The 26510-nt window shown below is 53.1% G+C and overlaps 1 protein-coding gene across 3 annotated transcripts in view; it reads left to right on the plus strand.

The window, feature by feature from the left end:
* The window catches only part of TNR (tenascin R), a 57140-nt gene extending 38459 nt beyond the window's left edge, over nt 1-18681 (plus strand). For all 3 annotated transcript variants that reach the window (XM_067001773.1, XM_067001776.1, XM_067001774.1), the window contains 16 exons: nt 332-601; nt 2153-2338; nt 4430-4519; nt 4636-4899; nt 5573-5839; nt 5936-6055; nt 6522-6665; nt 7276-7395; nt 7974-8117; nt 8717-8847; nt 9829-9961; nt 13827-13978; nt 15196-15292; nt 16037-16198; nt 17446-17609; nt 18046-18681. In XM_067001773.1, the coding sequence (XP_066857874.1) occupies nt 332-601; nt 2153-2338; nt 4430-4519; nt 4636-4899; nt 5573-5839; nt 5936-6055; nt 6522-6665; nt 7276-7395; nt 7974-8117; nt 8717-8847; nt 9829-9961; nt 13827-13978; nt 15196-15292; nt 16037-16198; nt 17446-17609; nt 18046-18165 (2564 nt within the window). In that variant the 3' untranslated portion in view covers nt 18166-18681. The remainder of the gene's footprint in view (nt 1-331; nt 602-2152; nt 2339-4429; nt 4520-4635; nt 4900-5572; nt 5840-5935; nt 6056-6521; nt 6666-7275; nt 7396-7973; nt 8118-8716; nt 8848-9828; nt 9962-13826; nt 13979-15195; nt 15293-16036; nt 16199-17445; nt 17610-18045) is intronic.
* Nucleotides 18682-26510: the final 7829 nt, after the last annotated feature.

Below are 26510 nucleotides of genomic sequence, written 5' to 3' on the forward strand. Positions count from 1 at the left end.
TTGAGAGAAGGGCAGAAGTTGCATTGTATCTGTAATGGGCATTGACCGGAGAGCAACTGGGTCCTGCTCTGGTGTTCAAAGCTGAGGAGAGACAAGGGGGAAGTAGAGAGGGCTTGAGAAAGAGCCAGGGGACTGGAATAAGGGACTGGGAACCCACCAGGACCAGGCCCCTGAGCACTTGGAGTTGGAGGGGTCAAGTCCCTCGCCCATGCCACCTTTAATCCATGCCACTCTGAAGGTCAGGTTGAATTCCGATGCCCCCGCATCTGCTGCATTCCCTACCTGACCCTCCCCAAATAACCATCACCTCTTTCCCCCCAACCCTCCGCAGTCATCGACGGCCCGACGCAGATCCTGGTGCGGGACGTCTCCGACACGGTGGCCTTTGTGGAGTGGACGCCCCCACGAGCCCGGGTGGACGCCATCCTGCTGAAGTACGGGCTGGCGGACGGGGAGGGCGGGAGGACCACCTTCCGCCTGCAGCCCCCCCTCAGCCAGTACTCCCTGCAGGCCCTGCGCCCCGGCGCCCACTACCACCTCGCCGTCAGCGCCCTGCGGGGCACCAACGAGAGCCGGCCGGCCCTCGCCCAGTTCACCACAGGTAGCCGGAGGAGGAGCTGGCCGGGGGTTTGAGGCCTACAGCACATAGCGGGCGCGTGGGTGGGTGGGTGGGTGGGGGGAGTGGGGGCAGTGCCAGCCCCCTGGGAAGGCTCACTGCACGCGTCCATGCTTTAGCAGCATGGATTTTTCTCCCCAGCATGAATGAGCTCAGGGTTTGAGCCGGTGCAACGGGAGGAAGCAGCGGGATGGTTAAGGTGCAGGTCCAAGTGAAGACACCTGGAGGAAGGTGTCTTGCATCCCATTACAGAACAAATGGAATCATAACATCATGGGGTCACCTAGGTTGGAAAAGACCTTCTGGATCACCAAGTCCAGCCATCAACCTGACCTACCGAGTCCCATCACTAACCCATGTCCCTCAGTGCCACATCTTCACGTCTCTCAAATACCTCCAGGGACAGGGAATGCCTCACCTCCCTGGGCAGCACACTACAGTGCTTGGCCACCTTCTCTGTGAAGAAATTTTCCCTAATGCTCAGTCTAACCTCCCCTGGCACAACTTGAGGCCCTTTCCTTATGTCCCATTGCTTGTCACCTGAGAAAAGAGACAAAACCCCTCCTTGCTGCAGCCCCCTGTCAGGGAGTTGCAGATAGTGATGGGCTCCCCTCAGCCTCCCTTTCTCCAGACTAAACAACCCCCCCAAACACAGCAATTTACATCTCTAATACCACCCACAGATCAGAGTGCATCAGGGAGGTGTCAATTTAAGACAATGCTCTTGTACCTGCTCAGCATTGAGAGCCGAGGCATTGCCTGAAAAATCAGCAATTAAGCAGCTGGAAGCAGCCCAGTCAAAAACGTGGTTATCTTATTTTATATCGTATATGAATAGCCGAACTGGTCAGTAAAACCTTAATTAATGTTGAGCCTGCAGATAGCTAACAGGTTTAATTTACCATGCCATAAAGGAAGAGGTAGAGAGCATATATCAGTGCTCTTTTATGGCATATAAATTACTTGTCATGTACATCACTGGTGGATACTAGGCTCCTATTACAATAACCGCAGTGTGTGAGTTGTGTGTGTATATATCTGTGTAGATATGTACTTAGGATGAGATGTTCATTGCGATTGCTTTGCTGAGTTGGCCTTCCTCGCTTTATTTCTAAATGACAGCATAAAAAAACCTCCCGAGGCCAGACCCAGAGCAGGAGTTAATGCCCTGCTCACAGCAATGCTCAGCAGCCACCAGACACTGCCCTGCCCAAACCCATCGCTCGCAGGAGGGATTACCGTGCAAATGCAAGCACACAGCCTCGGCAGCACTAATAAACCATTTGGTCAGTCTGGACAGTGTCTGAGCACGAACAAGTCTGCAAAGATGCTCGAGGTTTTCTAGGAGTTCAGGCCGATGTTTAGTGGCTTTGTAGCATCGGTCCCAGTGAACTCACGGTTGGCACCCCCAGGTCCGTGCTGAGCAGGAGGTGACAGCAGATGCCCCCAGCCATGGGGATGTGCCACCTGGGTCCCCTCGCCATGGCTCCCAGAGCCCGGCGGTGAGACTATGCCTCTCTCCTTTGTGTCACACAGAGATTGATGCCCCCAAGAACCTGCGGGTGGGCTCACGGACACCCGCCAGCCTTGAGCTCGCCTGGGACAACAGCGAGGCGGAGGCACACAGCTACAGGGTTGTCTACAGCACCCTAGCTGGAGAGCACTACCACGAGGTCCTGGTGCCACGGGACACCGGCCCCACCACTCGGGCCACCCTCACAGGTATGCCCGCACCCACGCACCATCCTCATCCTCCTCACAAGCAGTTAAGGCAAGGGAGAGCCCAGACCAGCACTACTGTGTGCTTGCCCTGGCGCTGGCACAGATTTGAGGCTGGTTTGGAGTTTTCTGCTTACTGGAGAGAAGGTTTTCCTCAGGACAGAGCTCTATTTTCCTTCCACAGTTGGGGTGCTGCTCAGCTGGGAGGACAGTGGTGCACCTCGGTGAGGCTGCCCCAGGGTTCCAAACAGAGCTGGCAAGGGGCAGAGTGAGAAATGGGGAGAGAAAGGTGTTTCAGATTGATCTAGAGAAAAATATTACTCCCCACCCCCTTGCTGGGACACTGATACCCCATAATTGAGTTCTTTGCTTTTTTCCAAATCCACACAAAGCAAACCCAAACCCAGGGATGCCATTTCTGAGCAAGTACCCCCAGCACTGCATGGTCCAGGCTAACATGCAGGTGTCACCGTGCTCAGCAAACGCCACCGCCTCCCGCTGCCAGCCTCACCAGGGACATCCCAAACACCCTTTGCAACAGCACCATGAAGAACCATCCAAGACCTATTTTCCTTTCTCAGCTACAGCTGGTTGTCTGCCAGATTTGCAGCTCTAGTGGCATTTTAGGGGGAAAAAAAAATTACTTCTATATAATAAAAAAAATCACTCATTGAGCTTGACACTCATATAGATCTTCAGTATAGCATGGCACCAGGTTCTTCCACATTGTCTCAGGCTCAAACACCTCTGCCATTTGTGTCTACAGGAACTAGTACATTCAGTGGAAAAGTCAAATGCAAACATACAGTCATGGCAGCACCAAGTCACAAGAAAGGCTGGAGGGGAGGAAAACAATTAGAGCAGTTAGCTTGAAAATGTGGTATGTGAGAAAAATACATATTAGGGACAGTTTCTGCTGCAACGATGCACGTGGAGAAGTGGGATGGAGATAGAGTTGGACAGCCTAAGGGATGGGGGATCTGGTGATGATCCCCTGTTCTCTAGGTCATGTGCTGCCTTGCTAGATGAGATGGAGAGGAAGAGAGGACAGCCACTGCGGATGGCAGGGGAGCTGAAGACAGCCTCTCCGTAGCTTCATCATGCACGTGGCAGCCCTCTCCTCTAGGGTTTCCTTACCCCTGGTGCAGCCTGTTGTGGTGGATTTCCAGCTACTGAGGACCTGGTGGGATCCACAGCATAAAAGCCTTCATCTGTCCCCAGGAAAAGTGATGAGGAATGGTGCTGCGCAGAGCTTATCAAAAATTTTAAAACACAGCAAGCCTTGATCTGCCCCATAAGTCTCTTTCCAGAGATGTGAACTGGCACAGCTGTCAGAAATACTGGTGATTTTTCCCTGTCCAAATTTGCTGGGAGAGAAGAGGTTGGGCTGGAAGGCTTATGGCTTTCTCTAACCCAATGGGAAAGATCAATACACCATTGGGAGGAGATAAATGTAGCTGTCAAATGCCAAGCAGGAGTGATAGACAGACCCAGGAGATGTCCCACAGAGATAAAGCAACCACCAGCAACAGGTGTAGAGGAAATTAGCTTGATTAGCTTGATTCCCATTCCCTGCGAGAGAACCACAGGATACGTCCACCACAAGCAACATGCCTGAGTCGGCTCCCAGCTAGACTGTGCCTTTACTAATTAATGTGTGTTTCATTTACTCTGCGTAATTTATTTCTTTTTGAGACACCAATCCTGTGACAATATTTGATGTTGAATCACTACAGAAACAAATACAGCTACTTTATCATTCCCATCTCAGCTCACTCCCTCCCTCTCACACAGTTTCTGTCCTGATGCCAGCAATTACCGCAGACGTCAGTAATGGTTTTAAAAAATTGGTTATTTCTGAGCTAGATTAATCCCATTTCCCTATCCAAAGGCATCTAGGGGCTTTTAAAAAATGCTCGGCTCTCCTACAACACCCGGAGGAGCTGCTGAGCTGTGGTAGGGCTGGTCATCCCCGGGACACACAGTAGGGCCTCCCTGTCTCCAGCCATGGGCTGCGGGGGGGGCTCACACCCCAGGACCACCCGGCCAGGTGCTGCTCTCATGCACCTTTGTGTCCTTTCCACCCACTGGCAGACCTGGTGCCGGGGACGGAGTACGGCATTGGGATTTCAGCCGTGATGGACAGTCAGCAGAGCGTGCCAGCGACCATGAACGCCAGAACCGGTGAGTTTGGCCCCATTCAGCACAGCCTGATCCTATGCCCCACCACCACCAGCTCCCACATCCCCCATGGGACAACCCATGCATGGGAACAAGCACCTGCAACACCCAACCCACAGAGCTTGACAGCCCCCGGGACCTCCTGGTGACGGCCTCCACGGAGACGTCCATCTCGCTGGCCTGGACCAAAGCCATGGGTCCCATCGACCACTACCGAGTCACCTTCACCCCTGCCTCGGGGATGGCCTCCGAAGTGACGGTGTCCCCGGACAAGTCACAGCTCACCCTCTCGGAGCTGGAGCCTGGGACAGAGTACACTATCACCATCATCGCCGAGAGGGGACGTCAGCAGAGCCTGGAGGCCACCGTGGATGCTTTCACAGGTAAAGAAAAAGAAGCAGAGCTGAGGCCAAGCACAGAGCTGGCCTTGCTACCAGCCCACACGTCCCTGGCACCAAAACCCATGAGATGGTGACAGGGATGAGAGCTGGAGGCAATCCATCCACGTGAGAGCATGTCCATGGGCCTGAGAAGGGTGATGGCCCTGCCAGTGCAGGGATCCTGTCCTTCAGCTGCTGGCGCTGACCATGCTTGCTTGGCTGGAGGCTCCCAGAAGAAGGAGGTGGGTTTGGGGGAACTGCCAGCCCCTGCTGTCCTCTGTGGTCAGAGTGGCCCGTGTGTCCATAAGGAGGAGAAAACAGGCCTTGAGGGGCCTCAAAAGCACCTCTAGGAGGAAAAAAAAAAAAAAAAAAAAAAAAAAAAAAGCATGTTTGAGAAGCCCAGACAGCTTACAGCAGGTGTAGCAGGATGGCTCCACCACCCATCACACAGGGCTGGGATGGAGCATGTTTGCAGGCAGAGCTGAGCAAAACACCATTTCCTCCTCCCAGTTCTGCCTCTCGATCCCACTTTCAGCACACCGGAGCAGCCAGACCCGAGGCTTTGCCACCTCTGCCTGCTATCTCCCAGACGAGCACTGGTGCACAGCACTAGGTACAACCAGGAGGCTGGGAACTGCAGACAGTGTGGGCTGACCCTCCCCTCTCTGTCTTGCAGGGGTCCGGCCCATCACGCAGCTGCACTTCTCCCAGCTGACGTCCTCCAGCGTGAACATCACATGGAGTGACCCGTCCCCACCAGCAGACCGCCTGGTCCTCACCTACAGCCCCCGGGATGAGGAGGCGGCGCAGCGGCTGGCGCTCGATGGCACCCTCAAGCACGCCAGCCTGACGGGCTTGCGGCCATCCACCGAATACCTGGTGTCGCTGGTGGCCGTCCATGGTGCAGTCAGCTCTGAGCCCGTCGTGGGCTCCATCACGACAGGTACCCGCTGGGTACTGGACCCTCCTGGGAGGGCGGGCAGGGGGACGGGGAGCGGACCTGCCTCCCACAGCTTTGCTTTCTGCTCCATCTCACCAGGGATGGATGCACCGAAGGACCTTAGGGTGGGCAACATCACCCAGGACTCCATGATCGTCTACTGGAGCCCTCCTGTTGCTGCTTTTGACCACTACAGAATATCATACCGTGCCACTGAAGGTAACGAGTGGGGCATCGTGGAGACTCCCTCTCGGTGGTGCTGTACCCCAGGGTGCACATGGGTCTGGACCTAAGCTAAGGGGAGGGCTTTAAGAGTGTCCAAACAGCTGCAGCCCTTTTTGCTTTTCCTTTTCTTTTGGAGAAGGTGGTGCAAAAGCAGCTGCTGGGGATGGGGAGCAGGGGCAGAGGCCAGTCCCACACCACTGCATGACCCCAGCCACAACCAGCACAGCTCTCCATAGCCCACCTCCTCCACCTGCCTCCCCCAGCTCACCTCCAACCCCTGAGCCCCAGTTTTAGCCTATGATGCTGAAAAGGTCAAGCCAGCACAGGGGCGTCCACCTGCAGGCACAGAACCCAGTTGCCCCCAGTGTCAGCCCCGGAGCGGGTTTGTGGCATTCCCCTTCCCTCCTGTGGGACACGGGGACCAGCTGTGTCACCAATGCTCCTGGCTGTGTCCCTGCAGGGAGGACAGACAGCGCTGCCATCGCCAGCGATGCCACCGAGTACAGCCTCCACCGCCTGCAGCCCGCCACCAAGTACGAGATTGGGGTGAAGAGCGTGCGGGGCCGAGAGGAAAGCGAGGTGGCCTCCATCACCACGTACACAGGTGGGACGGGGCTCCCAGGGGACAGGCAGTGATCAAACCGTGCCAGCTCTGGCCCCTGCTTGCACTGGCAATCAGACAGGTGAGAGTGAGCTGAACCTAATGGTTCTCGCTCACGATGAGTGGGGCTCACAAGGGCGCACTGCGGACTTCCAAAGTATGTCTAAGGAAACCTTTCCCCGTATACACATGGGTTGTCATGGAGGGAGTAATAAATCTGTGTACCAGGCCAGAGATGTGATGTTGGACACCCATAAGAACCTTTCCTAAAGGACGTACAGGCTTCCAGAAATAATCCCTGAGGAAAGATGTGTCAAAGCCCTGACACAAACAGCACCTATTGCAAGAATAAAACACTCTGCTATCCGCAGACTCCTCAAAACCTAAAACAAAACAAAACAAAAAACCCAACTTCCCATATCATGCATAAAGAAAACAGTGGAAGACAAGGCTGAGCAGCAAAGCAATGCAAGCTTTGCTCTCCAGCTAGGACAGCAATAACTCTTCTACAGGCACGTGAACCTGAGCATCGAGGCAGGGACACAAGAAGCCCTTCCAGTTTGCAGCCCAGTCTCTTTGTGCGCCTGACTGTCCAAATCCATTCCCTCTACAGCCATGGATGCCCCCTTGGGTGTCACAGCCACCAACATCACCCCCACGGAGGCGCTGCTGCAGTGGAACCCGCCGCTGATGGACGTGGAGAGCTACGTCCTTGTCCTCACCCGCCACGCAGGTGCAACAAAACCCCTCACCCCTCTGCTGCAAGCTTTGCTGGGGCTCCATTTCAGCTCACCTCCACTTCTCCCCCACCCCAAACCTGGGAGCTTGGTGGTTTTCCCCCCCAGGAAGGAGTCCCTCCTTCGGGAGCGCAGCTGCTGGTGGGTGGCAGGGCTTCCCCCATCCCCAGGCACCAGCTCATCCTGCAGGGTTCCCATGGCACGTGCTCTCCACTGCCCAACGCCTAGTCTCATTGCATGGCAGTCCACATGGGGACTGGGACTCTTCCACTTCACTAACTGGCCTGCCGGCAGCCCAGGGGCAAGCAAGTCCCCACACATCTCCCACCCCATGCAAACCCAACGCATGGCAAGCCCCGTGAGCCCCACTACTGAAGGGAAAGAAAGCAGCAGGCAAATATATGGACTGGGGCAAAATAAGGCCATCCTTCAGACTGAGCACCACCCCTGCTGCTCAGCTCCTGCACAGCAGCACATGGTATTTCAGCAATATAATTGCTTTTGACCGTGAGGTCATACCCACAGCTGCATTTCAGAGAAGCACCTATCCTAACTCACCTCTTCTGGCTTACAGTTGCAGGAGAAACAATTCTTGTGGATGGGGCCAACCAGGAGTACCAGCTGACCAACCTTCTGCCCAGCACCACCTACACGGTCGTTATGTACGCCACCAACGGGCCCCTCACCAGCCAGACCATCAGCACCAACTTCACAACTCGTACGTACAGACACGTGCCCTGTTATATGCCCCCAGCCATTCGCCCACCCCAGGAAAAGAGGCCAAAAAGGCTGAGCCTAAGCTCTCATTACAAATACCTGGGTGTAAATGTAGCCATGTGCCAAAAGGACACCCAAGGGCTGGTGTGGACACAACACAAGAACGGGAATTTCACCGCTGGAAACATTAACCTTCAGTTTCACTCTTTCAACATCCATCCACCCCTTTCTTTGATTTCCCCTGGATGTAGTTTCCTGAGAAGACCCAAGGGCCCCCCAGTCTTCTTCTTTCCCAAGGCCATAGTCTCCAGACTTTTTAGTTTCCAAGGAGCTTGATAGACCCGGTATCACATGCATTTCAGAGCCGCTACCCATCAGAGAGCATGCAGAGGGCTTTTAGAGGGTTTGCAGAGCTGTGCTCAAGGCAGGGGATGGGTGATCAGGGCTGGAAACTGAGGGCAAGGATGGACTTTGGGCAGTAGCAGGGGGTTGGGGGGGTTGAATCTCAACCCACTGGGACAGGGAGCAGGTTTGAGCAGGCTGGTGGGGGTTGTGTGTGTGAGGACCTGCACTTCCCTGGGTGCCCATCCACCCTCGCAGTTTTGGATCCTCCGAGCAACCTGACTGCAAGCGAAGTCACTCGGCGGAGTGCCCTCCTCTCCTGGTTGCCTCCCGTGGGAGAGATCGAGAACTACGTCATGACCTACAGATCGACCGACGGAAGCCGCAAGGTGAGTCCTCCTACAGAAAGGGGCTCTGTAAGGCGGGGGACACCGAGGTCACAGAGAAGCAAGCAGGGGAAACCCAACAAAGCAGAAGAATGACGCTCTCCACGCCAGGGAGAGCAGAAGGGCATACTATGCTCTCCAGGAGCAAAACTCACTTTAGATAAACAATCAGAAAAAGCCGAAAATGATTGCCCAGGGCAAAGTCTCTGCACACACATGCAAGTCTGGACAAAGAGGGTATAGCGGGGAAGTCTGAAGTAACAGACAAAATTCACAGATTGTGAAAGACAAGCAAGATGAGGCAGGAAAAAAAATATCCAGCAAACAGAGATGTTAACAAAGGGGTTTGCCCTTCTTGCAAAGATTAAGATAGGTACAGACAGCTAATTAATCCCGCAATACAATATATTTGATTACTTAATGAGTGTGTCCATACCTGTCTGCCTGGAGGAACTGCTACAAACACTAGCAGAAGTGTGTCACTGCACATTGTCTTATTTCCTTTGCCAGCACGACTGGCTTGCAGCAGCCAAAGGGCAACAGCTTTGCAGAAGGGGTTCAATACAATGCTGTGTGGCGTTGGCTGATGACCAGAAAAATTAACCTGACAACGTCTGGTGGAGCCAAAACTGGCTGATAACCAAGCTTGGCCAGCTCTGCTCCTTATAGTGCTTGGGCAATCAGTCATGCCCAGTACTGAGGACGTGCAGGTCCCAGCAGTGATGGTAAATAGAGCACACATAATGCAAGCATTTAAACCTCCTGCATCTGAACCAGCTAGCTTTGTCTCACCTGCACCATCCCAAAGGTGATCCACTGACCTCCTGCTGACTTAGTCCAGGGGTCATAAGCAGCCGTGCAGCATCCTTGGCCAGGCACCAAGGGCTGCAGCTTCCCTTCCCTCCCCGCTTGCGCTTTAGGCTCCCCATCGTTTTTCTCATCTGTTGCTCTTGGTGTCTACCTCCTTTTGGGACCCATGTACAGGAGCTGATTGTGGATGCCGAGGACACGTGGATCCGCCTGGAGGGGCTTTCTGAGACCACAGAGTACACCGTGCGCCTGCAAGCTGCCCAAAACGCCATGCGGAGCAGCTTCATCTCCACTACCTTCACCACAGGTGAGGCTCGCACCACTCACCGCCCTTATGGGCTGTCCCTCCTCAGGCAGCATTTCACCAGATCCACAGGTGTATTCATTTCCATGACCCATGGTGCTGCCTGGCAGTAAGAAGTTAATGGCTGAAGGACCTGTGCCCACCCTGGAGCAAGGGGATTTGAACTTCAGGCTAGGCAGCATGCTTTTGCCACACTCTCCCATTTCTACCAGGCCCTTTGCCCTGCCCTTGCCTCTCCTCAGATGGATAACTAGAGGAAAAAACATGAAAGTTGACAACATGTGCCACCACGGTCTTACAGTGAGCTGGGAGAGACCCGGTTCATCTCCCCACACTGTAGACATGGTCTGACCTGGTGTGAATATCAAGGAGGTGCATCTCTACCACCTCTAGTGGAGGCAGAGCAAAGCAGAGGCTGTATGCCTTCAGGACTGTGATCCCACCGATTTTGTCTGGTTGCGTTATTCCTTCCCCATCTAATGAGAGAGAAGTCACGATCTGCTAAGGCAAGGGGAATGGTTTCCTTTCTAAATCAAGTGGCGGGTACCCACAGCCACCACAGTGCTCACATGTGCAAGAACAAAGCTTGGATGGAAATTTCACTATTGCCCCCACCTTCTGCAACCGTTCATATTAGAACCGTGCACTTAATGGCCAGAGTGCACTTTGTTCAGGGCTGAATAGGTTTGGGTTTGGGCTGAATAGCATGGGTTTATGAAAGGCAGGTCCTGCTTGACGAACCTGATCTCCTATGACCAAGTGACGCGCTTGGTGGATGAGGGAAAGGCTGTGGACGTGGTCTACCTTGACCTCAGTAAGGCTTTTGACACCGTTCCCCACAACATTCTCCTCAAGAAACTGGCTGCTCGGGGCTTGGACTGGCGTACGCTTCGCTGGGTTAGAAACTGGCTGGATGGCCGGGCCCAGAGAGTTGTGGTGAATGGAGTCAAATCTGGTTGGAGGCCGGTCACTAGTGGAGTCCCCCAGGGCTCGGTACTGGGGCCGGTCCTCTTTAATATCTTTATTGATGATCTGGATGAGGGCGTCCAGTGCACCCTCAGTAAGTTTGCAGATGACACCAAGCTAAGTGCGTGTGTCGATCTGCTCGAGGGCAGGAAGGCTCTGCAGGAGGATCTGCATAGGCTGGAGCGATGGGCTGAGGTCAACTGCATGAAGTTCAACAAGGCCAAGTGCCGGGTCCTGCACCTGGGGCGCAACAACCCCAAGCAGAGCTACAGGCTGGGAGATGAGTGGCTGGAAAGCTGCCTGGCCGAGAAGGACCTGGGAGTATTGGTTGATAGTCGGCTGAATATGAGCCAGCAGTGTGCCCAGGTGGCCAAGAAGGCCAACGGCATCCTGGCCTGTATAAGAAGCAGTGTGGCCAGCAGGTCGAGGGAAGTGATTGTGCCCCTGTACTCGGCTCTGGTGAGGCCGCACCTCGAGTACTGTGTTCAGTTTTGGGCCCCTCGCTACAGGAAGGACATGGACGTGCTCGAGCGAGTCCAGAGAAGGGCGACCAAGCTTGTGAGGGGTCTGGAGAACAAGTCTTACGAGGAGCGGCTGAGGGAGCTGGGCTTGTTCAGCCTGGAGAAGAGGAGGCTCAGGGGCGACCTCATCGCTCTCTACAGTTACCTGAAAGGAGGCTGTAGAGAGGTGGGGGTTGGTCTATTCTCCCACGTGCCTGGTGACAGGACGAGGGGGAATGGGCTAAAGTTGCGACAGGGGAGTTTTAGGTTGGATGTTAGGAAGTACTTCTTTACCGAAAGGGTTATTAAGCATTGGAACGGGCTGCCCAGGGAGGTGGTGGAGTCACCATCCCTGGAGGTCTTTAAAAGACGTTTAGATGTAGAGCTTAGGGACATGGTTTAGTGGAGTACTTAGTGTTAGGTCGGAGGTTGGACTCGATGATCTTGAGGTCTCTTCCAACCTAGAAAAATCTGTGAATCTGTGAATCTGTGAATCTGTGAATACAATTGCATTTCTGCTGAGCTTCAAAAGCACTGAGCACCCTGAGGATGATGCCTGTGCCCCTGCACCAAAACTCCCCCCATCTGTGCTGCCAGTTCGATTAAGAGAGTTTTCTTTGAATCTGCTGTGAATACACTTCCCCATCCTCGTTACATGCAAAGGTCCTCTCACCTGCTTTCAAGAGATAATGGAAACTATTTACGTCAACAACAACAAAAAAAAGAAAATACTCTTTTCTACGGATGAGGCTCTCCTGTTTTTCTCATCTCTTATGTGGGTGTATAAAGCAGTGCAATTCAGGCAGGCGACGGAAAAATCTGTAATCTTCGAGGCTGCTCTGGAGTCAGGGACAGAACCTCTCAGGGATGGCTTCTTTGCAAAGAGAAATCAGCAGAAACCCACTCACATCAGGCAATGAGAGTACTGCTTCCATTAAATAAAAATTTGGGACCTTGATGGCATTAGAGACATTATTGCCAGCTAATGCAGCATCTGAAGAGAGCTTTAATTTGCCTTAAGGTAGGCGTTAGCAGGAAACCAATTTCTCCCTATCTACCCCATAGAAAAGGAGGAGTTCGGCTTGAGGAGAAAAAGAAAACGAAAGGGAAAAAAAAAAAAAGGCTTCATTTAAAATGTTTTGCTTCCTTATGCTTGCAGTACACATCCCAGGTTTCCTCCATTCCCTCTGACATATTAATAGCTCTGCTGCTTTGTTTCATGTTTGCATAAGGTTCTTGGGGAGTTGTATACAGATGGGACAAAAGGAAGAAACAGATACAATATTTATAATTTATAGTGGTTTGAAATGTCTTTCAAGGTCTGCTTGGCTCTTAAAGATATGAATATAAATTAAGAAACAAGTAATCTCCACAGAGCTCAGGGGAGCCTAGAGTGGATGTCTTTGAAGCAGTTTTCATTGCTGAATGCTATAAAATGCGAACGCTGTCTCACCAGACCTTGTGCTACAAACTGCGGAGGCAGAAAAAAAATAGGGGATCTCCAATATTTGGACAAAACGACCACCTCTGGGTCTTCAGGGCACAGGGGTTTGGGAAGTAACAGATGTTCTGAACCCTTGTCCTGGTGTCATGCAGTCGGGATGGATGCGTGCAGCACATCCCTCACACCCTCTCGAGGTCTCCTCTCGAGACACTCTCGAAAGCCAACATCCACGTTGCCTGCTCTGTACCCTGTCATCTGGACAATGGAAAAAAAAAGATGCAGTTCCCCTTTTCACAGTAAATGAGAAAGAAAATGAACACAGAGCTGACGACCTATTGCTGCTGAGATCTCACAGTTGAGACTCTCTCAAGCTCTGTCCCCCAAATGAGATGTGTCTTCAACAGAGGACACCTGGAGCATGGCCACAGGGCTCATGCTGCCAATCTCCAGCATCTCACGTGAATGAATTCCTGCTCAATTTTAAAGTGACAATCAGCCCAGAGCAAGTCCGACGTCATTTACAAGGACATCGATCAGGAACATTCCCCTGGAGTCAGTAAAATAATAAAAACTTTTTTTAGAGTTGGCAATCCTAAGAGGAAAGCAGGTTTTGGTATTTTCACAGCTGTCCAAATACGCCAGTGACAGCTTAAACCCCAGGGTTTCAGACACGGTGCAGAAAGATGGGCCAAGAAGTGACATTCCTCATCACTCACTATGATGTTACTGCACACCTTTCCAATACAGGATGTGCAGGAGATTAATTAATACATGCACAGATTTATTCCATTACATTCTCTGATGTTGATGGATGTAAAGTGGCCACCGCCTCACAGAATAACACAGGACTTGGCAGAAGCCAAGCTAGACCCTTGCTGGATTGTAACAAGCGGGGCCCAAGGCACATGGAAAGGTTGTTCCCCTGCCTGAATTTTTTTTTTTTTTTTGGGTTTTACAGGTGGCCGCATCTTTGCCAACCCTCAGGACTGCGCCCAGCACCTGATGAACGGAGACACGCTGAGTGGTGTCTACACCATCTCCATCAACGGGGACCTCAGCCAGCGGGTGCAGGTGTACTGCGACATGACCACAGACGGGGGCGGCTGGATTGTGAGTAGCGAGTGCACCAAGGGCAGATTTTGATGTTTTCCTTCTCCCTCAGATGTTGATTGCTTGAATAGTGTCTTTCCTGGGAAGACAGGCTGTTCCTAGAGGAACAAGAAGGTGCTGTGGCCCCATACTGCCTGCATCATGACAAAACCCCAGCTGCTCCCACAGCTCTCCTAATGGGCAGCACCTCCAGCAGCACGGCAGCCCCAGCATCACCCCAGAGACCGCAGCTCGATGGGAACAGTGACAGAACCGCTCCCTGCAGCCCCCCTACACGCCGTCCCCATCGCAAAGGAGCCAAGCCCCATCCTGCCAGCAAAGCCAAGCACCATGCCGCGCAGGAACGAGAGCAGGCTTAATATTGCTCGCTTCATTTCACACGCCATGGGGAATGGCCCACGCTCCAGTAATAATAGTTACACTTGGAGAAATGCCCCTTGATTTATTTGACACATTTGCAGTGCTTTTAGAGAACAAAATCTGTGAGTGAAGCTGAGCTGATTTATTGTTTTAGAAATGAAATTAATGTCTAGGAGCTTTCATAGGGAATGATTCACACTGCCTGCAATATGATGGTGTCAGGCATCACCCGGATTGGGTCTGCACAGGAGCATTTCAGAGGCAAATGCCTGTTTTGCTGTTGAATTGCACAATCACTGCTTGTCTTGACTTAGATGGACTGGCAACCTAGGTAAACAATGCTCTGGCATTTTGATTTTATTCGTGTCAAACACTCGCTCACATGCATTACACAAAACCCCGTTAGATGTACAGTCAAAACAAGACTAAAAAAAAGTGCTTCCTCAAATGCTGAGTTCTTGCACAGTGTTTTTTTTTAAGCCAAGAAATTTCCCTCCATCTCACTCTACTTCAAAGTATCCCCTTGGGTATCACATAGGAGCCGGCCAAACAGAATCATGTGCTCGAAAGCCAGAGGAACTGTGCCCTGGGTACAGCAGGGAGTTTGAAGCTGAATCTTCCCTCCTAGGTCCATTATAGCATTAATGTCCACATCTTCTAGCTTGTCTTCAGCTTACCCGTCTGCACTTGAATCAACTGCATGGCTGCAATTAACAGCCCCCAGCTGGGCATTGCAGTTTTCCCTCCTGAAAGGCACTGTGAAAGGGCAGAGCACTCCCCGGGCTGTGTGTCCCCCAAAGCCCAGCTAGGTCATCCCACTTCTCACCGGGCTTTCCCCTGGCTTTCTCCCGCTGCAGGTTTTCCAGAGGCGGCAGAACGGGCTGACTGATTTCTTCCGGAAATGGGCAGATTACCGTGTAGGCTTCGGCAACCTGGAGGACGAGTTTTGGCTGGGTAAGACTTTCACCGAGGTGCCAGCTCACTGTGTTGGCACAATTTCCTCCCTGGCCCTGGCTAGCTCTTCTCATTGCTCCCCTGCACTCCCCCCCAGACCATTTTCCTTCCCTTGTTTGTTCCCTGGTGCTGTGTTGGGAAGGCACACGTGGGTACGGGACCAAAAAGCATGCTGTGAAGGTGCCCAGGGTGCTCCGCGTGGGAGCTGAGGAGGCGTCATGATGGGGCTCTTCATGGGCCAGCATTTTCCCTTGTTGAGAGGTTGTGATGGAGGACAACATCTCAAGGACCTCTCCCGGCCTTAGCCATTGAGTTACTCAAAGTAGGAAAGGGGGGAAGGGGAGACCCGGCATGGCTCTGAAATGGAGCGGTCTCCCCCAAAATCTGAACACAAGCTGGCCCTGCAGCATAGCCACACTCTGGCTCATACCTCAGCCAAAGACCAAGGTGGGTAGGCAACACCAGCAGCAGCAGGACTCCCCCCAGCTTCAGCAGCATGCAGAGAGCTGAAGCTGAGACTTGAGCCCACCTCTCATAGCCGTGGGGACCTGAAGCTTGAGTGAGGACAGAGCTCAGCCCCCACCAGTGCCTCAAGAGAGAAAGGCTCAGCCAGAAGTCGCTCTCTGGCTCCTCTCCTTACTCTCATCTCCCAGAAGCAGTTTATTTGCCCGGAGCTTTTTTGTTTGCTCTCAGAGCAGACCCAGGTGCCATACCTCAGCAACATCTCACTGCTTGTCTCTCCAGGCCTGGACAACATACACAAGATCACGTCCCAGGGGCGCTACGAGCTGCGAATAGACATGAGGGATGGTCAGGACACGGCGTACGCCTACTACGACAAGTTCTCCATTGGCGACTCCCGGAGCCTCTACAAGCTCCGAATAGGAGACTACAACGGCACTTCTGGTACAGCCCCTCCTCTGTAGTAGGGAAATCCTGCCACCGGTGGCTCTGCAGCTGTAAAGGGAATCCCAACATCAGAGCTTGCTCTTCTGGAGCAGCAAGATGCAAACCCATAGTCCTTTCTGCCTTCCTGCAGTTCATCACACAAACCAGGCTGATAAATCACACTAAGGACATAGGGAATTTTCCATCGGGGATCAGATATTAAATATCAGAGCCATTGCTGTTCAGATTATCAGGTCAATTGTCAGAGGTATCCCCTCACTCGACAGCCTCCTCAGCTCACCATTGATGCTGTGCCACAGGGTGTGTTTCTCACCCTCCTACAGCCATGGAAAAATCTGAAATCCTCTGCATGGGTTTGTCCCACACAGACCAGACCATAGCCAGTTTTGCAAGGACACTGTCACGCCCGTTTGCTCGGTTGACACAGCAGCTTTGCCCACCAGAAAATGGTGGGTGAAGGGAGGAGAACGTGGGGGTCTCTTCCCTGAGAAGAGGAGTAGGGGTACAGCTACAGCCCCGCTGGCTGGGATAGAAGTGTCCAGTGACTGCAAGCCTCCATGAGCCCACCTGTGTGGGTCAACCTCACTTAAAGCATTCAGTGCACAGCTTGGGAAGAAAAATAGCCCTGGATTTAATAGCCCTCTGGGCTTCCACCTCTGCAGCTGCACTCATGCAGTGCTCTTTTCTCCCCCAAAAGGAGCTGCTCTCCCCATAGTAAGGAGGTGGTTTGGGCAGAAAGACATCACACACCTTCCAAAACACCCCTTATCCAGAAGAAGAAAAATAGGCCAAACATCTTGGTTCAAGAGACAAATGTTTGGTCTCCTTTGGGAGAAGGTCTCCTTGGCTAACTGGAGGGAATGAGGATGAAAAAGTCCTGAAGTTACACAGCAGATGCAGGCAGCAAGAAATCAGGGGGTTAGGTCATTTCTAAAGCACTGAAATTCAGATCCAGACCCAGTTTACTACCAAATTATCTACCAAATCCAAATAGGCTCTAGTATTTGCTATGGTCTGCACTGATCCTAACTCAACAGCAGAGGACCTCAGACTGTGGGCAGTTCCAGTAAACATCATTCCCACCCCACCAGCCTTCAGCTGTTGGATCTGGTGACCGATAGGCTGCCACACATACCAGAACACCCCAATTTCCTTGCGAAAGACCAGATGGCTTGGGCATTGAGGTGTGCAAGCCAAGAGCAAGCATGTTTGTCCATCAGCCTTAACAGCATCTCTTTCCACAGGGGACTCCCTCACCTACCACCAGGGCCGCCCCTTCTCCACCAAGGACAGGGACAATGACGTGGCTGTGACCAACTGTGCCATGTCCTACAAGGGGGCCTGGTGGTACAAGAACTGCCATCGGACCAACCTCAATGGCAAGTACGGAGAGGCCCGGCACAGCCAGGTAAGGGCCGAGCTGGGCTGCGAACCCTCAGCATCATTCCTCGTGGTGGGACCCAGCCCAGGAGCAGGCTGGGGCTGGGGCCCTGTGGCCAGTGCGTGGGGTGAGGAGCATGGCTGGGGTGACTCCACGGTAGCTGGAACAAGGGGAGCCCCCTTTGAGCCACTGGGGCTTCATGCCTCACTTTGGCTGCCTTGGTCATTTACCATGGCAGGCTGTTAAGTTACACTAAAAAATGCATACATCGAACCCAACCAGGAGCCTTCGAGCTGTGGGAGAAAAAAACAAGCAAAGCCACAGCAGCTGAAGGGCTTGTTCCCACTGCAGCAAGTTCTTCCTTCTGGCTTCTCTAGGCAGTCAAGCTTGTTTCCTTCCTCTTCCACTCTAGTTTCACGTACGGGTCTTTCTTTACCCTGAACCTCTCTCTTCCTCCTGCCAGGGAATTAACTGGTACCATTGGAAAGGCCACGAGTTCTCCATCCCCTTCGTGGAAATGAAGATGCGACCTTACAACCACCGTAACATCTCTGGGAGGAAGCGACGGTCCCTACAGCTCTGAGCCAGCCGACCCCCTCTCCCACCACCTGACCTTTTCTGTCATTTGTTTGTATTTTATAATATGAAAAGGGGGAAAAAATACTGCTCCTCTGAGATAGCAACCTGACCCTCACGAGTCCTGGAGGGAACCACAGCACAAGCAAGGGCTGTGGGAGAGGAAAGACCTCATTGCTTTGCATCTGTCCCAGAGAAATACCAAATTTCCAGTCTCCCTACCCCAGTACTCTGGCCCTTAACACAAAAGGAAAGAGACCGACAGATTTTTGATATTTTCGTTAAAAGACTTAGAGAAGTCAATACCCCAGCAATACCCCGTCAGATGCTTTTGCCACAGGGCTCGTGGCAGAACCCTTCCCTGCAGGGACCTTGGTGCAGCCACGTCCACCCCAGCGGTGGCCAGGGCCACCCCACCAGCTCCACACCACCACACGGGCTCCAGCTCCCCCAGCAGGCAGGGGGGCACCTCTCCCCCCGGCATCCTGTCCTGAGCTTTGGTTATCGCAGGGGTCACCAGGAGGGCTGGCAAAGGTCTGCATACATAGGCGAGCCACAGAGAGCCCACAGCTCGTATGCTGGGAGGAAAAAAAATATTCTTGCAGTCTGGCAGTTTCGTTAGGGCCCGTTTCCTCTGCTGTCTCTGTATGCCACGGTGTTGTCACTCACAGAGGTCACCGGTTGCAAACCAAAGAGCCGCAGAGAAGGACCAGCAACCAAAAAACGATCGCACAACCCCAGCCCAGCCCAGGTGCCACGTCCAGGGGCCTCCAGCAAGTGGGGAATGATGCCAGCAGTTGAAGGAGGATAAATGCAAGCTGGGAAATGCCCAGTCCCTTCCCTCTCCTACACCATCCCTCTTTGCTGCCATCACAAGAGGGACCCAAATAGTGCCTTGGTATCACCATCTTTCTAATGGGAGATCAGCTCTTTCTCCTCCTTGAAGGAAGGCTTGGTCCGTTCAGACTTTGGAGCACTTGGAGACCTATGAAAGGACAGATGTGTTCACTCTCCCCGTCCTTAATTTCTCTCATCTTAAGGAAGACAGACACTTCAGGTAGCCTGGGTTGTGCTCTGTTGTCATCAACACCACCTCCACATAGACCAAGTGTCCCTCGCTCTGGATCCACTCCTCCGCAGAGGGCTGTGGTGAATGCCATGCATTGTCCCTCGGAGAAGGGACTCATCCACACGTCCGAGGACAATGCAGCTCATCACTGGATTCACAGCCAAGGGAGCATTACAAATGCTAAACACTGCTTTTTGATTTGATCACACTGAAGCTGCTTTGTCTCAAGAAACATCTTCCAGATGGGAACATAAAGGCATCTTTGCAGTAGCTTATAATTCAGGCCAGTGTCCCTTTCATGGTCATGCTCCTTGGTTTGCTGACGTTACTCACCGCTGCTGTGGAGCTGAAGAAAGGCCTCCAGCAGGAAACGCAGCCTCTTTGTGCATGCTGTGCAGCGACACACAAGCTCAGCCAAGCCTCAGGTCGGGATCGGACACAGGGTTTAGACCTTCAGCCCATCAGCTTACAACCTGCCATCTGACCACAGGGAAGATGTTGCAGCTCACACAGAAATGAGGCCTCTCTTCTTCCTTCCCATCAGCATTAAATCAGGCACCAGGTGGGGCAGTCAGCTGAGCAAGAGGATGGGATCTGCCACAGGACACAGGCAGTGTCACTAATGGCAGTATCTCACGCCTCCTGAGCAGCCCACCCCATTTTAGGAGCCAAAAAGCCAACAGGCGGCAGCAGGTAGAGCTGAATAAAGGTGAAGAAGCCTCCTACTTGACCAGCATGGTAACATTTTTCCCCACCACCGAGCTTTGGTAGGTAAGAAGTGCCCTAACAAAAGCACTGTCGTGTGGTGGTTATAACCAGGAACACAGACTTACAGAGGATGGCATTCATCTCCTGTCTCAGACAGCACTGTTTGCTGATGCACCCAGGTGAAATGAAGAGACATCAGTGGGAAATTGGGAACTCAGCATTTGCTATCAAGGGGAAGGCAAGAAACCTGTTTTCATAAGCACAAAGCAAAGAGAAAATCAAAACATGCCTTGCTTTTCCAGGAGGCTCAAAAGAAGATTCTCAAAGAGGCTGATTATTCTTTAATCAGGTTTCCTGACGTGTGTCCCACCCTCCCTGCTTACATCTGTCATCCCTCTTATAAGTCCCGTGGCTGGGATGAAGAGCCCGGCTGACACCACTCCATCGCCGGATCTGACGGACGCCCTTGGAGATAATATTCAACCTTCCAGTGTTATTGTAAACCAAACTGGTTCTTTCAGAATAACAAAGGGACCCTCACCAGTGCGAAACCCTGGCTCCTTCCTGATTCTTCCTCTGCTCTTGCCTGTTTGGCTTCTCTCCACTGCTGTCCTGATGGTTCAGGCACCCTTTGCCCGGGCGCTGCTGTTGTTGCGTCCCTTGTCTCACACATGGCAGCAGGGTGCTGCCTTTCCATTAGTTTGGTGAAGCAACGCTGAAGTTGCTAAAATCTTTGGAAAGGAAAAAGATATTTACAAGTTGTGGTTTTGTTCTCCTGGTGACAACCTAACCCACGCCCAGGCAAATGATCAGCAGTGATGACCAGATCCCCTGGGCCGTTGCCCCTCGTTCGCATTGTTCATAGACAAGATGCAGTTTTTCAGAAATTTATTTTTCACCATCTCATGATGGTTTTTTTTTTGGACAAAGCTCCTGCCGGTGGCTTCAAGCAAACTTGTGCCTAATGGTGATGCTACAGAGTGGCCAGGTGACTAAGTACAGTCTCTCTTTATCCTCCATCACCCAGAAAAGGGCAAGCCCTTTTTTTGGAATTCATTCTCCAAATACAGCAACTTTGGCCCTGTCCCTCATCGGGGTGGCTCAGGCCTGACATTCCCAGGAATGAAGGCTGGATCCCGCACAGTGTTCATCTCAAGAGAACGTCGCTCCAGCACATGGCCCATCTCCGGGCTCTGCCCAACCAGTTTGTATGGCTCAGGCTTGTCCCAGACCCCAGAAGGAACCCGAAGCCCCTACCCAACCCACACCGGTCCCGCAGAGTCATCTCAGGTCCATCACCCAGCAGAAGACCCACAGGAACTCCCAGCCTTGCGAAGCCACATCTCACTTCTAAGCCCGAAACCCCAGAAGGAAATGCCAAGGAGCTTTCTCATCTCTTGCCCAATGTTTTTTTCCCTCCATTTCCATTCCCAGCTGACCTGAATCCCATCTTTCAACCATGCGCTGCTTTAAAACATAACCAAAGAAAAAAAGGCCTGAAAGGAAAAGCTGCTTTCAGTAAAGTGATCCTCAAGACAGTGTTCAGAGATGGATAATTTAGTGAAGAGGCCTCCCTGAAAATACCTGGGCTTTGGCAGAAGGATGCTGGAGGAGCATCAGTGCCACACAAAGACTGGGGAGAAGCCTTTGCCTCTGCTCCTTCTCTTTGTATTCCTTGACCGTGGGCATCTCAAAGTGCAGTACGAGCCTAAATGTACTCTCACCTCCTTCCCAAAGGGATATTCACCCCACATGAAGCAGAGCTTAGGGCACCCTGACGGAGTTCAGCAGGAGCCAAAGCTCCCAATCCTGGGGTGGCCGCACACCCCCAGCAGTGCCCGTGAGCCTTGACCCTCTCAGACACCGCCAGCAAAGAGTTCTCATCCCCCCAAAAACACTTTAATCCTTACACCCGTTGACCAAAGGCTCTGTCCCGGGGCCAAGCCCAGTCCCACCAAGCACCCAACCAAGCCCCCCACGCATGGGTTGCACCCCCTAGGGCCACCTTCCCCCCCCTCCCTATACCAGCTGGTGCCCGAGTGGGGACGGTGGCATCTCCCTGCCCCTTGTAGGGGAGAGGTCTGGGGATACAGGGGGAAAAGGCTCGTCCCTGGGGAAATGCTGCCCTCCAGGCCCCCTTGGCACCCAGCCTGGGGGTGTGAGCCCAAAGCACCGCAGGTGCCAGCAGCTTCTCAGAAGGACGGTGGCACTTAAACAGAACCAGCCCAACAGAAAGCAGTCCCCTGCGTGCAGGCATTACACTGCGATTGTGCTGATTGCTTCAAAAATCCAAAACAAATAAATAAACAAATAAAAACAAACATACGCAGATAAGAAGGAAGAATGGAGGCAATGAAATCCCTTGGACAGATTCTAATGAACTAAAACACAGACCAATGCAGCTAAATGAGGGGGAAGATGAAAGCAGATAAATGCATAAAGTAAATAAATAAATAATATATTAAACAACCCTCCCCACCCCATAATGAAAACGTAGCTGGGAGAATGGGATCGACGCTTGTTAACCATTGTTAACTAGTATTTTTAGTCCTGACCGCTCTTAGGCTATGTATAGTTCCTTTTTTTAATGCATTTTCTATACATTAATAAAAGATACCGAAGGAGCGAGCTGTGTGCCTCTCCGTGTCCCCGCCTGTCCATGTCCTCTGCCCCTAATCCCCACCCACCCCATGGGAGGAGGCACCAAACCCTGACCCTGTTCTCCCACCAGGGATTTGCGTCCCCAGGACCTGCTCAGGGCCCCCCTGCTTTTTTGTGCCCCAACAGCTTGGCCGTGGATGCCACGGGTTTGTGCCACGAGGTTCTTCCAGGCTGGGAGAACATGGTCTTCGCGCTTGCCAAGTGTGCGAAGAAACATGAAGGAGGAATACAAAGGGCACAGCAACTGGGTTAAAAATAAAAATTAAAATTAAAAAAAAAAATAAAAAAGGAGGAACTTTGGGGACAGTCCAGCACAGAGGGGCTGGGCAATCTCCATCCTTGGAGGTTCTCAGGAAAGGAGAAAGCCCTGAGCAACCCTGTCTGCTTAGGGCAGCAGGGACCTGAGCCTCTGAGGTCTCCTCCGGACCAAGTTACCCCCGCACCCCATTCAGAAGAACAAAGAGACCCCACAGTCGGGTCAGGGGGGCTGGTCCTTAGGCTCCAGGAACAGCAGGAGCAAGCCGGGGGCAGAGCTGCTCCTTGGCCTCAGTTTCTGTTCACAAACTCAGCTGCTCCCAGGGGCCTTCAGCTCTGCAGTTCACAGCTAGAGAAACCAACCCCCCAGTGCCAGTGCTCGGGAGCAGAGCTGGAGACCCTGACACCTTCGGTTAAAGCCCCCTCCTGATTTAAACACAAATCTGTCCCCGGCACGAAGGAACCCCTCAAAAGCCGAATTGCAAGGCAGCCTCCTGCCACCAGCAGAACATGCTCCTGGGAAAGAATAAAACCTTGATTTAGCAAAATCTCCGGGACAAGTCTGAATTTCAGAGAGCATGGGAAGTTTCCCTTCGTTTCGCACAGAGGCTTTATTTAGATCTCCTCCTCCTGAATATCCACACTCACTGTGCCGCCAGCCAGGACGAGAAAGCCTGAAAGAAGCCCTTCCACCAGACTGCTACTATATTTGTGAAATTTAATTTTGGAGAGACAAAACCAGGGGAATTTGCTTAGTGGTGGTTACTAAACTTCTGTTTCTCGCTCCAATTTGAGAGAAAAAAAAGGAACCGCTGCGCATGGGGCACGGCCACAGCCCCCCTGCTGCCGGGAGCAGGAGCACAGCCCCGGCCGAGCGCTGCCTGCATTCAACGTCCCCTGTGTGCTGCTCTGGCAATGGCCCAGTGCAGGACCAGGGCCAGAAGGGCTCTGATTTGCACCGGGCAAGGCCCACAAAGCCTTTCAGAGATGAGTGAGCTGGATGGCAGCCCCACCAGAGCCCCCATCCAGCACTGAACGAGGTGAGGTTGTGCGGTGCCATTTCACATCTCTCGCCTCCCTCCTGGGCTGTGCATGGCAGCCACGCTCCCCCGGGGCTCTTCCAGCCCGAACAGAGCACCCAGCCACCAGCCCTGCTGTCTGCACTTTGTCCTGAAACGTTTCATCAGAGCCCTCTTACCAAAGTCCCCTTCTTGCATGAGCGATGCTCGGGAACTTTGTCCCACCAGCAAACATCAGGAGCATGGACAAAGGTCCCCGACCAGGCTGGCAGACACCAGTCCCAAACCCAGAGCCTGAACAGCTGCAGCATTAACCCGCTCAGCCTGCTACCTCCTCTCCTGAAGCCACCCCACCATCCTCCTTTCTCTGCCCTTCACCTCGTCCCCGTGCCCAGAGCGAGGGATGCAGAAGCCATCTCTAGTGTCCACAACAACCACTTGTCCCCATGCTGTCCCCAGCCTTGGCGACATCACAACGAAAGAGGATGTTGAGGGGGGAGAAAAGAAAGCAGCTTTACAAGAAAATCCCTCCTCAAAGTGAGAGAAGGAGGGATAAGGTGGGAAATCCCATCATTAGTGATTTGACGAGCAGATCATGGAAACTGGGGGTGGGGGGGAGGAACGGGCACCGTGGCACGAGGAGTGGCATGGCAGGATGGAGGAGCGCCAGCATCCCACGTCCCCCTGCCGCTGGGGACAGGCCTTGGGCCACCCTCCTGCTCCCACGTCCCCAGGGCACCCGAGTCATGCCGAAAGCAGCCAGCGTCTGCCCACTCGCCGTCTTGTATCGGTTCCTCACCCGTGACCCAGCACTGCCCCTGCTCACCGGCTCCAGCACCCTCCTGGGGGGGGGGGCAAGAAGAGGTAAAGCTGCTGCAAGAGGAAGGCCTCAGGCATGTTTTGCCTCTTTCACCTCCCACAATTTGCATCTCGCTTTCGTTTCCCCCGGCACCCAGCTGCATCCTCCCCGCAGAGCCTGTGTGAGCAGGGGGAGCTCGGGGCAGTGCCACCAACCGGCACTGGCAGCCAGGGGTCTGCAGCACACGGGGACCCCCCTGCAAAACACTCCAAACACCCCAAATCCTGGTCTGCTGCTCCTGGAGCAGGGAAGTTTCGGGTTAGATTTCATCTCTGGCAGCCAAATTCCCCAGGTGGCCAAGAGCTGTGGGACACGAGCCACATCTGGGAAGTCCCATCTGAGGTGGTCCAAGCCCCTCGTGGGGCCGGTGCCACCAGGCAGAGTAGTCCAGCCCCACCAGAGCTGAGCATCAGCTCCCCAGAGGCATCAGCAAGTGGCATGTCCCACAGAAACGACTTGCAACCGGCAGGAGTGGAAGGGAAAGTAAATTTTTATTTATTTATTTTTAATTAGGCAGCTGCTTATCATTGAAGAAATGGCCTCACCTCGCCCAGCTCTTACTGCTCCCCTGGGCTCAGGTTTGGGGGTGCTGCACCCAGGGGGCCCAAGGGCACCGCTCAGCTGAGGGAAAGAGCACAGCTGGGAGGGGGGAGCCAGCTGCGACCCTGCTCCCACAAACACGAACGTGTTTTTGCCTAAAAGGGAATTTTGGCAGCTCTCAGCATCAGGCAGAAACCAGGTGTTCAGAGCAGCATGAGATTAAAAAGTAATAATAATAATAAAGAGAAAGAAATCCAACCAACCCAACCGGCACCTCCACTCACAGCCGTTAACCCCCGGGAGGCCGCCTTGCAGCGAGCAATCCCGATGGAGAGAAGCGGGATAGGATACAGACCCTGGGGCAGGAAAACCCTGTGGGCACCGAGGCTGCGTCCTGGCATCGCTTGTTCCCACGCAGGTGGTTGACACCCCCCCCCCAAAAAAAAATAGCCTTGGGAGGCAACGGGCACTGGGATCCCCATTCCCACTTACATAACAAATTGCAGAGCAAACACTGGGAAAGGCTGCCACTGAGCCCCCCAGACCCCAAACCCCATGATGCCAGCCACGGCACTGCTCCATGCTCACCCTCTCCCCCAAAGCATCGCCCACCCCATCCTCCTCCCGCCTCTCAGGTTTTGCTCCAAAGCCGGAAAGGCGACTGCTGCTGTTCAAATAAATACCAAGGGCTGCTATTTTTATCCAGCGAGTGACTGGGCATGCTTTATTTTTGGTGTTTAAGCTGCAGCCTCCCTTTTTCTTTTTTTTCTTTCTTTCTTTTTTTTTTTTTTTTTTTTTAATAGCTGGGAGGGGGTAGAGGAAAGGAAAAGGCAGAAGCATCGGGGAAAAATGAAAGGAATGTTTCCCTGGGAGCAGAGTTTTCCATTGCTTACTTTAAGCTGGGCCAGTGTGTGCAAACAGAGAGCCGAGGGGAAGGTGTGCCCATGCCTGCGGCCGCTCCTGTCTGTGCTGCTGGGGAGGCAGAATCGGGGAATTTGGGGGTGAGGCTGCAAGGCTGCAACACCTCGCACGGGGAAAAGCTTGCAGCAAGCGGCGGGTTTGCTGGGAAGCCTGAGCAAGGAGGAATTAACATCACTTAACAATTCCAACTGAATGTAGTAAACATTTGCCTGAAAAGCATTGCTGCAGCAAACGCGTGCCCGTTGATGTCGGCTAGGGGCTGGGGCAAGAAGGGCTCTCCGCTGTGGGATGCATCTTTCCAGCCATGTTTTTGCCCTTGA

The sequence above is a fragment of the Anser cygnoides genome, chromosome 8, assembly GCF_040182565.1.
Source record: "Anser cygnoides isolate HZ-2024a breed goose chromosome 8, Taihu_goose_T2T_genome, whole genome shotgun sequence".
In the NCBI taxonomy this organism is placed as follows: Eukaryota; Metazoa; Chordata; class Aves; order Anseriformes; family Anatidae; genus Anser; species Anser cygnoides.